The sequence below is a fragment of the Ambystoma mexicanum genome, chromosome 14 (assembly GCF_040938575.1).
Source record: "Ambystoma mexicanum isolate Mex_15411 chromosome 14, UKY_AmexF1_1, whole genome shotgun sequence".
NCBI classification, from domain to species: domain Eukaryota; kingdom Metazoa; phylum Chordata; class Amphibia; order Caudata; family Ambystomatidae; genus Ambystoma; species Ambystoma mexicanum.
In genome coordinates, this window is record NC_090940.1 from 28,101,435 (window position 1) to 28,114,464 (window position 13,030).

At 46.1% G+C, this 13,030-nt stretch overlaps 1 protein-coding gene across 1 annotated transcript in view; it reads right to left on the reverse strand.

Annotated features, from left to right (window-relative positions):
* Positions 1 to 13,030, reverse strand: part of SRP54 (signal recognition particle 54) — a 607,474-nt gene that overhangs the window by 33,794 nt on the left and 560,650 nt on the right. Inside the window, exon 16 of the mRNA XM_069638449.1 lies at positions 311 to 408. Coding sequence (XP_069494550.1) covers positions 311 to 408 — 98 coding nt within the window. The remainder of the gene's footprint in view (positions 1 to 310; positions 409 to 13,030) is intronic.

Below are 13,030 nucleotides of genomic sequence, written 5' to 3' on the forward strand. Positions count from 1 at the left end.
GTAAATACAGGGCCACACCCCACCTAACTCCCTGCTGAGTAATCACGGAACAGAACAGTATATAGACAACATGGGCTGAGTAATACATACACAATAGGACCGCCCCCCAGCCCTTTGCCACCTTTTCCCACATCGTTGGGTCCCTAAAATTGGGCCAGAGCGGTACCTGCAGGACAGGATGGGTAAGACACACATCAGTACACAGAGAAAAGGGCCTCATGGAGCAGTTACAAAGATGTATACACAGACTAGGACACCCAAGGAACAAGCACGGTTTACATAGGGCAGGACGCCTCCAAAAATCACACACCTCCTTCCGCATTCTGTAATATTCGTCAATGGCGTACTGGTATTTTGGCGTGCTGATACCAAGGACAGATGCAATCTTTTCCCCAACGAAATCGCACACTGGAAAAAAGCAGAAATCTTTACAACCCAGCAGAAATATCATCAGACAAAGGAACGTTTCAGAATTACAGTGACTTTGCGCATGGATTCTAATATTTGAGGGGGCCAGTAGACAGAAGAAAGAAGGGTGCTGCAGGTCAGGATTGAGGTACATTGGAAAAGTGTGCCCAAGTCTGTGGCCTGAAATAGAAAGGGCCTGAAGCCGTGAGGCTGCACCTTCGTTCATTCAGAGGTATACAAGAGGTCCCAGTTTGAAGACTGAGTGGGAAGTAATTGTGGTATGCACTGACAGCTGGGGGCATAGCTTGAAAGGCAAGCTGTTGTGGGGTTGCGCTAGCCCGGGAACTGGTGTCCAGCCATGTGATCACAGCAATCGGGGTTATCCCTGCAAGTGTCCATGCCGTGTGATCACGGCACTCTCTGTATCTGCTGGGTGCCCCCAGCACTGATCGGACTGGTCTGTGTGACCACAGGTCGAGTCCCAACATTGACAACAAGGATAAGAAGTGTTCCCATTCTGAAAAATGAAAAAGCAGGCTGAATTGTGTTTGCTCCTCACAGCTGTTAGGAAGAAAGGTGGGTGCGCGGCCCAGGTGCAAGCCTGCATTTCGCTGTGCTGGCAGTCCCAGAGCGATACCGGACCAACCAGTGGTGAAAAGTAAAGTGCTCCATAAAATAAAGCGGTTGTCTGCGTTTGATGGTGTACTAAGTTCTCGGGAGGATAGCTCATGGTCAACTCCTCGCCTTGGAAGCAAGACCACATAGAGCAACGCAGGTTCGATCCCCGGGTCCGTGCTTAGAAACCTCTGGGTATTATGCGCATTATAAATAACCCATCATATCATACTCCGGCTCTGCACTCTGCCGTGCCGGCACTCCCCTGGTGTTTCCGGGCCACTGGGAGGTGATTTATTTGCTCCATGATCACAGCGGAGCTGCATAGTTTAACAAGGTGATCAGAGATGCAGAGTGTAACAAGGCGAGTTGCCTTTAATCTGCTCTGTGTACGGAGCAAGAGAAAATAAAAGAAAGGAGGCGCCCGCTGCGTGCTCCGGTTCGGAGCAAAAACGGAAAAGCAAGATAAATGCATAGAACGGGGGGAAGTGATCTCTGCATGCTCTGTGAACTGAGCTCTATGCCCAGTTCCTTCACTGGGGTTGCAGATCCTGGGGGAGGAGTGCACGGGCGCCTCGTGGGAGGGAGACAGAAGGTGATGGTTTGCTCCATGGAGCGTTAAGAAAAATATAGGCTCAAAGTGCACATCTGCATTTGGAAACAATGCGAGGGGCCACCCATGCCGCTACATTAACTTGAGATGCTGCTGCCTGCGGGAGGGGAAAATACCACCAGTGTCATGTCAACAACCCCTGCCCGGGGGAGCTAAATAAGTGGTGTGGCCCAGACTCCCTGCCACCAGTGTCTTGCTGCCTGCCCCACCATCAAGGGACTAAGTAGCCCCGGGTGCGGCTTTGCCGGTTCATGAACTGTGCTCTCAACTATCTCAGACGGATACAAGTTTGAGGTCGAACTGGATTCCTGCAGCCCCGCAAATGCTCAAAGAGGACTCAGTACACGTGTGCTTTGGATGCTGTGAGCTTGCATGTCATTGATGTGCCTAAGGTGGTCCCAGTAATGAAGTGTACATGAAGCTGTGATCTCACAGATAGTTGGCATGCTCAACATGGTTCCAGTGACTGACCATGGTGTCTGTTGGTTGAAGTTTTCCCTTCACGTCTGCTGAATAAAGCTTCCCTAGAATGTGGTAGACCTACCAACATGCCACCAGCAGTCCAACTCAGACTGCCACCCGCAATAGATGTAAAGAGTTGTCGGTATATGGTTAAATGTTTGTAACTGAATGAGTCCCAATGTATGTGGTTATGTTGTATCCCATGGTTCCCAAGTGGATCAAGTATTGCTGTACATGACTGGTTTATTTGATGTCCAGTGATATTGTCTTTGTTTTCTTGGTTAGGAAAAAGGAGGAGTGTGGGGTTGCCCCTTTAAGAATATGTGTCATGACAGACTGTGACTAACAGGAGCCTCAGTCGGCAAGTGCGCCGGACTCCAGGAATGGCGCTTCTGTTGTTGTATCTAATTACTGAGCCTGCAGGCTGATGCTGTGTGAACACTGCCCTGCTGCCCTGCTGCCCTGGCCTGCAGGATGACGCTGTGTGACCACGGTACTGTAGCTGTGCTAATCTGGGTGTCCCCAGATCAGCATGTGTAACCTGGCAGCCCCCAGGCCACTGTCCTGCTGTGTGACCACAGCACAGTTACTAGCCGTGTGACCACAGCATTCTGGGTGATCTCTCCAACTGTCTGTGCCATGTGACCACAACACTCTCCGTATCTGCTGAGTGCCCCAAGCACTTATCAGGCTGGCCTGTGTAACCACAGGTCCAGTGCCAACAGCTGTGGCTTGACAGATGTGCTGCAACTAGGATGTCGTGGCCCTCGTTTGGCAGGGTGCAGAGGATGGATTTGCCATGTACACAGTGATGGGGTGCTGGAATGAAGGGAGTGTCAGGGTGCAGAGGGAGGAGATGTAGCTGGACTGAGGGGGTATCCAGGAACAGTAGGTGGGTGCCATGGCGAGAGTCTAATAACCTGAGCCTTCAGCTTCGGTACAAAGAGCAGTTTTGCCTCCAGATTCTTTTTGGCTCAGGGGAGCCACCATTACCTTTCCAGTGTTATTCAGCTGTACATAAGCACCTGAGCCAACAAACTCCCTTTGCAGCAACGTCACAGATTACACTACTCTCGCGATTGGCTGTTAGCATGGCGCTGGCTCTGCATTCCCTTACATTAGACTATTCCAGGATTTTAATAAAATTACCGGCATTATGGATCTGGAATTCTAGCACCTCCAATCGACACGGAATGCGGCAATAAAGCAGGGATTTGCACCACATCCCTCGCCGAAGGAGTGCAGTGACTAATTGGGGGTGCCACGCACTAGAATGCCAGAGGTGTATTGCTAGTTAAAACACAACACTGTTAAAAGGTGCCTGCCAATTCAGGTTGAAAGATAGCCAATAGAAATGTTCCCCTTAAAAGGAAAGTGCCACTGCAGTCCCTGCGTTTGTGCAGCACACACCCTTCCAGGGTGTATTGAGAACCCCTTTATCGCACAGCATCTTCGTAATTACTGCAGACCTAGTCCCTCCTTTCTCACACCCACACACCCACACCCACACTCATACCCATACCTGAAAGGGTGGATGTAGCCATACGGATCATGTAAAACCACAGGTAGGGTCCCCAAGTCAGCCTTCCCTGTAAAAATAGAAAGAAGCATCATTAGGAGAGGAAAAAAAACATTGGATGAAAAGGGACATTACTCAAGGCTTTAACTGGGTTGGGGCTCTAAGGGGGCCAGACCCTAGCAGTATTTTAAATGCTGCATCAGGACATGGCCTTGCAGGGGTATCCAAAACAGGAACATGTCCTCCTTTCTAGAACAGGGATCCACGTGTTTATGCCGCCAACTATTTACACGTTTGCCTTTTAAGCTTGGTGTTTTTGCCACTGCCGTTTATAAATTGTTTCTTTCTTAAAATGGGGGTATCTCCCCCATTCCCTTACCCTAAACAAACAACACATTTTTTTAAAGAAATAATAATTTAAAAGAAACTGACGAAAACAGTAGCTGCTAAAACACCACGTTTAAAAGACAAACATGTAAAGGTTTGTGGCTAAAACATGGCATACTCAGGGACAGAATCAGCACATCGTCTCCTGGTATCCTGCTGGCTCTGCCGCAACGTGTGGAACCTTCAATGCGTGCAGGCATTGAAACACAAGAGGAGCCAGCTTGATGCACCACATTAGGCACTGCAGAGGGCTGTAACCCCTTCAGCTATGTTACTGCCACAGGAAATTGGGATCTATGTGGTACAAACATACCCTTGCAGCAGGCACTTGAACAACCACAGCTATCTAATAGGCATTATAACATGAATCAATTAATATGAGGTTTTGAGGGGTTACTAGGTATCCCTTTGGCACTCCACATAAGATGGGTGTGTGCCAATCTCTCAGACTACGAAGTTTTAGGAGAGATACTAGGTATGTCTATCCTTAAGAACTGCAGTTAATTTAGGATAATGAAAATAATCTCAAAGGAGGACCCTGAGGGTCCCCAAGAACATTACTCATAAGGAGCTGTGTGCTGCAATAGTAAAATACAGATGCCTTTAAGGGATATGGAGTAAAGTAGACTACATAGGACTAGGTAAAATAAAAAGAATAGAGTTCCATAACAAAGAATGAGTGAAGAAAGGCTCCACTCATTCAGGATTAAAGAAACAGGTCCAGAAGTCCAGCAAAAAGTGCTGGGGGTCTCACTAGGAGAGAGGATGTAGCAAACACATTATCAATTCCCTAACAGTAAGCATTTGTTTACTACTAAAAAGCTATCTTTCTCAATGGCAATGTTATGTAATTTCAGGTGTCCACGACATCTATAATTAACAGATGATCAACAAAGATTATGAATAGTGTATCAACCAAAATTTAAAGACATAAAAACAAAGAAGTCTAACAAAAGTAAGTGTGCTTGATGTTAGCAATTAAGCACTATTAATAAACCAGTGAAACACCAATGATGGCCGATGGGGTTCAATACTTATGTTTCCATAGGAAGAGTGATATGCGAGAAATTAAGCTTCTCCCGAAGACCTAATTATTAGCTAATTATTAGCTATATAGTAGGTAAGATATTGAGTACTTTATGGCACTGTATTTAATTAAGGCCAGCAGAAGTTAATAAAGTGAAATTCTTCACAATAATAACAGCATCTAATCAGCGCAGTTTATATGTTATTCATGATACAGGATTCCAATGCATTATAAGGATTGTGCGATACCTTTGAACTACACTCAATCCAAATGAGTCTGATGCCACGAGACCAGAGAATATAAACAGAAATCCCCTGAAGAATTTCCTACACTGTATAATGATTCTTTGAAAGGAAAAAAACATGTTGTGTTAACAATATAGCCTTTGTCTAAAGGCCATTATATTAGAATTATACTCATTGCACTTTATTAAAACTATATAATCGTTTTGCTGCTATATGAATATTTCTTGTGTGCAATATTGTCTCTGTGTAAAAGAAATCATGTGTTTTAGATCAACCGATTGAATTTTGTATTGTTTTAGTAGGCACCGATTATATGGTGCACATTTTTGTGAATTGTTCACTATTTTGAGGAAGCGACAGGGTAAATTGCATTTTTTTCCTCTCTACAATCTTTATATTGTGGTCCCCCGTAGCTATGTTTTAAAGCACCGGGTCCCTACATTGTATGATTTTGTTATAATTTGCACTGTTTTCCCATTGATTTTGTTCTTTCATGCAAGGTCCAAAAACTTTAGAGCATTCGTTAATTTTCACAAACATGCCTTAACATTCATTCTTTTCTTACAATGATGTCCTTTTGCATTTCGTAATTATCCTTTTGATGTTCCTTGTAAGCATGTGTTATGCGCCATTTTTACTAAATAAACACACACACACACACACACACACACATCATGATGACTTGAATCTGCAGTAAATAGCAAGATGTCATCTTTGACACACTGTGCATTTTGCATTCTACTAAAGAGGAATTCCACACTCTTGGAAAAACGGCAGTCAATGCCAACATCCGCCTAAATTTATATGCTCCAAAAGGTGTCACAAATGAGGTAAGGGCTCTAGACTCTGGATGCAGTTTGATCTGGTGGTAAGCACTAGACAATCTATGGTCGTAAAATACTTCGCCGAATGCAAGAGGATGCCAATCGACCCATATGTTGTTATTCAGAGAGCGCACGTCTATACACGGATCGCTCCATCTGGTTTCTTGAGCACCACACACCGTGGGTAATAGTAAGCAGCGCTCAGATATCTGAGGGTTCGTAGCGCTATATAAATACTAAATTATTAGTCACCACCGATGAAACCCATTCTGTAGCCTCAATTGGTGCAATCACTTCAGCTTCACACAATCTATCCAGTTCCTCCTTGACCTTAACCTTCAGCATCAAGGGTAAAGGCTTCACTCTATGAGCTACTGCTTTTGCACCGTACTTCAAAATGATTCTGTGTTGGAAACCTTTCAGGCAACCTATCTTGTTGATAAAATCTTCTCTGAACTCATCACACAGACGTCCTCTGACCAGCATCACTGGTTCACTGGCATTTGGGTCAAGTATGATCCCCAAGAATTCTGGATGCTTCCAGCTCAATAAGGAAACACCCCTGTCTGCAACGTACAGTATGCCCAGAGTGCAAATTCAATCTGCACCAGTTTTCAATCCCAAAATCTTTATCGGCATGCCACCATACCCCCTTGGGTTTATGTCAGGTTCACTCAGATCCGACCTCTTGGAAAACTACAGTGTAATTCGATCCAGATTCTGCCACGTCTGGACATTAATTCTCACAATACATCACAGGGCCTCCACATCGTGCTCCTCTACTGTGGCAATCAAGAGATCACCTACATCCTCTTGGAGGAGCTGCAAGTTATCAACACATCGCCTCCAACTGGTTATTGCACAACTTTGTCAAGTGACCATGTTTCTTGCACTTGCCACACACAACATTCTTGATAGAATGACGATCACTGGTGGAAATAGGATCGCTGTCCCCACACGCAAACCAAACACTCCTGCCCCACTGGGGCCTGCCAGAAGGCGGTTGTCTTGGACACCTCCACTGTGCCCTGGCACCCCTCTGGGAACTGTAAGGGATCAAGAGTAAGACTCAGACACAGTAAATTGGTTTTAGGATGACTAATAACTTTTATTTTCAAAACAACAATAGCGTTGGGGAAACTCTTATTTAAGAGGGGTTTCCTTACCTCACAAAACTAAGGAACGTCTATGTTAAGATGGATTTGTAAACTCTGACCTGGTGTGCAGAGGTTTAGGAGGCCACCCTAGTTTAGTGGAACAGGGGAAATTCTGGACAAGCCAGACCAATCACAGTAGCCTGGCAGGCGGTCAAGATTAAGTCTCATGAGGGGCGAGAGTGATCGTAAGCTCATAATGAGCGCACACAGTAAAACTCCACAGAATACACTTGGACAAGTGTATATCAAAAATACATATATCATAGGCCTTAATAATTAAACACAAATAAACCACAGTAATATATAACACTTACCACACACGCCTTTCACTACTTATGCGGCAAAAGGGGAAAATACCAGCCACAACCTGCAAAGGAAGGGTAGGTGAACACAAATATAGCATTAGGCAGTTCTCCAGAATCGATCCCTAACTTAAGCAGTCCAGCACTAAGCAGTCCAGCCCTACAAAGTGGGGAGCCTTGTGCTCAAAAGTACAGTAGTCTGTTAAAAACGCGTGGTCATGCGTAATGAGAGAAAGCAGTCCTCTACAGGGAGCTGTAGCAGTTCAGGAAGGGGCTTGAGTTGACAAAGAACAGTGTCCCACTATTCGAGGACGGTTTACCCTTGCAGGCAGAGTGACTTTCGAGTTTCGGGAATAGCTAGGGAGTGCAGGCTAGCCCAGTTAAGGTGAGTATCTTTTTAGAGATTCTTGTGCGTAAAGAACAATGGCTGTGCCATGGGGCCACCGGTAAGTGATGCAAGTACTCACCAACCCCTGAAACAGTCCGGGCCAAACTTTGCCAGTCTAGGCCAGGTCGCTTGTAGGTTCAACCCCTGCAGTTGCATGTTGTGCCGGGTCTCAGCAGCTGCGGGACGGGACGATCGTCCATGGTGGGACAGTAGCCTTTTCTCAACTCTCGATGAAGAAATGAGGACAGTTCCAGTGCAGCATGTCTCAGGGCAAGGCAGGCAAGGCTCCTACAATGACCGTCACCACAGCAGGGCGACACAGGGACCGCAAATGCTTGTTGCGTGGTACACTCTCTTAAATCGTGACCCATAGGAGCTAGGACTACAGAATTTGGCGGGAGAGGGCCCAGGACCACAAGCTACCAATTCCTCAAGTCTCGAGTGTCAACTCAGGACTGCAGCGCTCCTATCCGATACCCCGGGTTCGAGCTGGTCAGTTCGCTGGATGGCCCAGGAACAATTCTGATGAGGCTCTTTGGGGGGGTAATCAGGAGGTGCCAAGAGTAGTTGTTCTCACTACTCCAAAGGGTCAAAGCGCCCTTGCAGGCCTTCTGTGTTCGATGCAAAAAACAGGGATCAAACGGGACAGCAGCGGGCTCAGGGTGCCAAACCTTCCAGCACGTCTCCAGCGGTTCCACAGGTCTGCTTTAGCACTTCAAAATACTTGGCTCCTTCTGTAGTTCGGAGAGTACTTCAGGTGATCGACCTCGAATGGATGCAGATCCCCGTCTCTTATCCAAGATTGGTTTTGAGCTAAAATCTGGGATAGCCAATGTCTCTTGCATGCACCCCAGACGTGGGTCAATCATGGCCCACGGTGGTTCCAGTCATTCAGCCATACCAAACATACTGGCACCAGTAGTGTGGATTGGGCCCAGACAGCCCCAATCCTCTTCCTGGGCACTAGTACACGTGACATGCAGGAACCCGCGAATGTTGTGGTATTCGCAGGAGGCTGCATGCCCAAATAATGAAAGCCCGGTACTGCTCGATCTGCGGAAGGCAATGGGACAAAATGGCCAAAGGACAGAACAAAAGGCGTCGTGGCCTGGCCATTTTTGGCACTTGCCACAGTCTTGAGCCAAATGCAGTAAACACGATATGGTTCATTAAAAGAAGTAAAATTACTATAAAAGAAAACTGCTACCACCAGTAGACACACATATACAATCATCAAAAAATCATTAGAGGGTGCCTAGGGCCATAACACAAAAGGACCCTATGTGCGGTAGTGTAAGGTACTTGGCACATAGATAAAAAGTTACCAAGAAATGGCAACATAGTCAAAGACTAAGGGAAACATAGTTGCCCAGTACTGACAGTCTGAAGGACGTGTCAGTTTCCCCATAACAAATAATCAGAAGCCAGAGGAGTGCAGCTGAAGGCTGTGCTCCACTGGAAAAAGTCAGGTTAAGTAAGCCAAAGAAAAGCAAAAAGTCTAGGGGCAACGGGGGGGGGGGTCCATAAATGAAGGGAAAATTGCCACCTAAGGGAAATCTTTCCTAACAGTCTACATCAGGATGCTAAACAAAAGAGCGTCCTACGTCCTGTGTCCAAAAACCCTATTCTGACCCTTACACTCTAAATTTAATATGCACAAGGGGATTTCTTTAGACTGTGCATTCATAGCCTTCTTCCAGAGTACCAAATGTTTAAGGTGCAGAAAAGAAAGAAGTTCCACCAGGAAAAGGGATCCTCCCTTCCCCTATGTTTCTTCTTACCCTTCTGTATCTATCCAGTGCCTCTGGATAAAGTTCCACAACATTTCACTATTTAACAAAGGTGGGGATCCTTATCTGTGTTTCTCTCCCCTTTTTAACGCTTCGCTTTACAAGTTCAATGAGAAGGACTTCTCCCTTGAGCTTCCCTATTCTTTTCCCTTGTATTTCTTCAACCTGCAATGCTTCACTTTTAAGTATTCACAATCTTAAATTATATGAATCTTTCCATGAGTTTCCTTTACACATAGGGTCCTCTTTACTTCACAATTTCAAGGCGTTTGTTTTTCCCTTTAAATCCACAGCTCCTTTTAATTATTACAGTTAATCACACTCTGTATTTTCCACTTGCTTTCTGGGGTGTCACTCTACCCTTCCCCACCGGTCACTCCTCTCAATGTCCCTGGTGTACTCTCCAGCCACGGTATTTACTCCTTTCTCACAGATTCCAAAAAGAAGTATACATATTCCCTTTCATGTATTGGTTTGACACTTTCCGCAGGTTCACTTCCCTTGCCACTCCTGGTTTACTCTCCTGCCAGGATGTCACGCTGTCTCACAAAGTTCCCTTCTCCTGGTTTACTCTCCTGCCAGGATATCCCATCGTTTCCGAAAGTTCACTTCTCCTGGTTTACTCTCCTGCCAGGATATCACACTGTTTCTCAAACCTCACCTTTCCTGGTTTACTCTCCAGCCAGGATATCACACTGTTTCCCAAAGTTCACTTCTCCTAGGGGTGAAAGCCCCAGCCTCACCATTTGCCTGGTTCACTAAAGTGCCAGCACATTTCCATTCTCCAGCTACTTTCTTTGTTATTCACAAAACAATCTTCTCGAAATACTGAGCCACCAATCCTTTCTCATTACAGTTTGTTTCTGCTTTCACTTTTTCCTTCAGACATGGGGTCCTCGACCCTTTTCCAGTATTGTTCGTACTCACACCAATTCCTGTTTTGAAACATTGGGTAATCGACCCTTTTCCAATGTTGCTTGCCTCTGCACCAGCTTCTTCAATAGCGTTACTTAACATGACACGGCATTCAACTACACGCGCGTCAGTATCCTGTTGGCTTTCTCTGGGCTTACCGGGCAGCTTCGGTGTTAGTCGCGTTTTCCCTTCTCAGTCTTCTCCGGTTCGCTGACTCAGTGTGCTTCTGTGATCCAGTAAGCTTTACTTTGCCCTCCTCTGATGCACACGGCTCTCGCTGCTTCGGGAACTCAAGCAGAAGGATTCCTTTGGTTTGCCTCTCCTGCCTGCTGTTTGCTGCTCCTGGCGGTCTGCTTGTCCTGAATGAAGCAACCTGTGCATGGGACCTTTAAAAATGTGAACTGCACAGTAAAAAGCAGCTCAGGAGAAGAGGTGACAGCTTCATTGAAGGGGGCTGGAGGCACGGGCCGTTGTGCAGATGCCGGGACACGAGTTGGAGTGCAGAAGCTGGAGGCGCGATCTTGTGTGGCATAGCGAGGGAGCTCGCTTGCATAGAAGGACAGAAACATGCTGTGAGTGATGCATGTTGTGGAGACGCCAGAAACCACAAGAGGGTCCCTGGGCGTCCAGCAGCCAAGAGAAGCAGCGTTGTCCTTATCGGAGAAGCCAGCGTGCAGGAGTTAAGCTGTCAAGAAGCCTGAAGAGACGTCAGAGCCTCCCAGAGCGGGACGCAGGCAGTGAAGGTACGCTGCATAAGCGCGAGCAAGCTGAAAACGCTACAGAGAACCAGTGACCAGTGAGTCTGCCAGAGTAGAGTGGGGATCACAGGGCGTTTCGGCGACCAGGCCAATGAGAAATAGACCAATGTGAAATTAGGGAAAGTAAAATAATTGTTTGTCAAGTAGATATACCAAGCCAACAAGAAAAGTATATGCTACTTGAAGATAAGAGGAACTATAAAACAAGAGAAGTCCTGGCAAGCATACACCAGACAGTTGTGAACACAAGAGAAGTCTTGGCAGAGGAGTACACCAGGCAATTGCGAATGCGAGAGAAGTCCGGGCAGGAGAGTTCACTAGGCAGTAGAAAGTGCATCAAGAGTCCTGGCAGGGGAGTATACCAGGTAAATTGCAAATCTACAAGGAGGGTCAAGCAGAAACAGTGCTTGTTAAACAAGGAAGGAACTTGTCTTACAAGAAGGATCATTTTGTTAAAGAGGAACTTACAAGGCTGAACAGCGTTTGCCTAACGGGCTTGTTGCGGGCCAAAAAGACACAAAGGAATTGTTAGACCCAGAGACACTGTGTGATATTAGTGAAGAATGCAAGGGAAGGCATCACACTCTGGAATTAAGGTCTTTTCTATCTAGGAGAACATTTATATTGGAGCTATTCCACTTTAATTTAGGAACACTTTTTGCAAATACCAGGTTATAGACATTTAACTTGTTACTTTCTTATTTTGTTTTAGTGGGAGGGTCAGGATAGATTGTTTGGGCACAAGGACGGTTTTTGATTTTTGACATCCTGACAAAGACATGTCCTTAGTTTTGGTTTTTAGGTAGGGAAACTCCTCTTTAGAATACGGCAAGATAGACATTTTCCCAAACCATTCATGTTGAATAAAGGGGTATAACCCAATCATGACAACTTTCTATCCGGCTTTCATTTCTGACCCTTCACATGCCACAATAAGCCATGTATGCATGTTGCAGAGGCATACATGTGACATTGGGAATTGTGATTGCAAGACTATTTTGATCCAGTATTCTTCTGTCCCTCTGGAGTTTGTCTTTGCCTACACGGTCCTCCCGCAGACAGCCACCCCCAGGGTCAGAGTCGGGTAGCTTCTGCCTTTCCCTAGCCACATAAGGGAAGCTCCCTCCAAAGAATCAGTGACGATCGTGCTAGATTCGTCACAGAACTCTCCCCTTCTTTGGGGACCTTCATAACTTTAGAGTTCACGCTGTGCGCTGGACAGTGTCACTGCAGCGGACTGTTCTGCTAACTTCGCCACGCTTATGGAAGGATCCAAAGTAAGCTCCATTATCATCAAAGTCTGTCTTGCAGGCTCTTGTTGGTGGTGCAACGCACAATCTGGTCTCTAATAAGACTGCCTATCAAGTTGTCAAATTCACAGTCCTTGGTCAGACCCTGCAGAGCTGGCACTTATGAGCTCACTTTTTCATTGGATTCTTGTGTGCACGAGAAAAACAGATGGCGCTCTATCACCACGTTTATGCAGGGGCCACACCTCTAAGCCAGAGCATGTTCCATTGCCTGGTAGACATCATGCACATCACCTTCACCATCTCCTATCTGTACTAAGGGGAGGGTCTCAAAAATCCTCCTGCCCTCCACACCAAGACTATTCAGTGG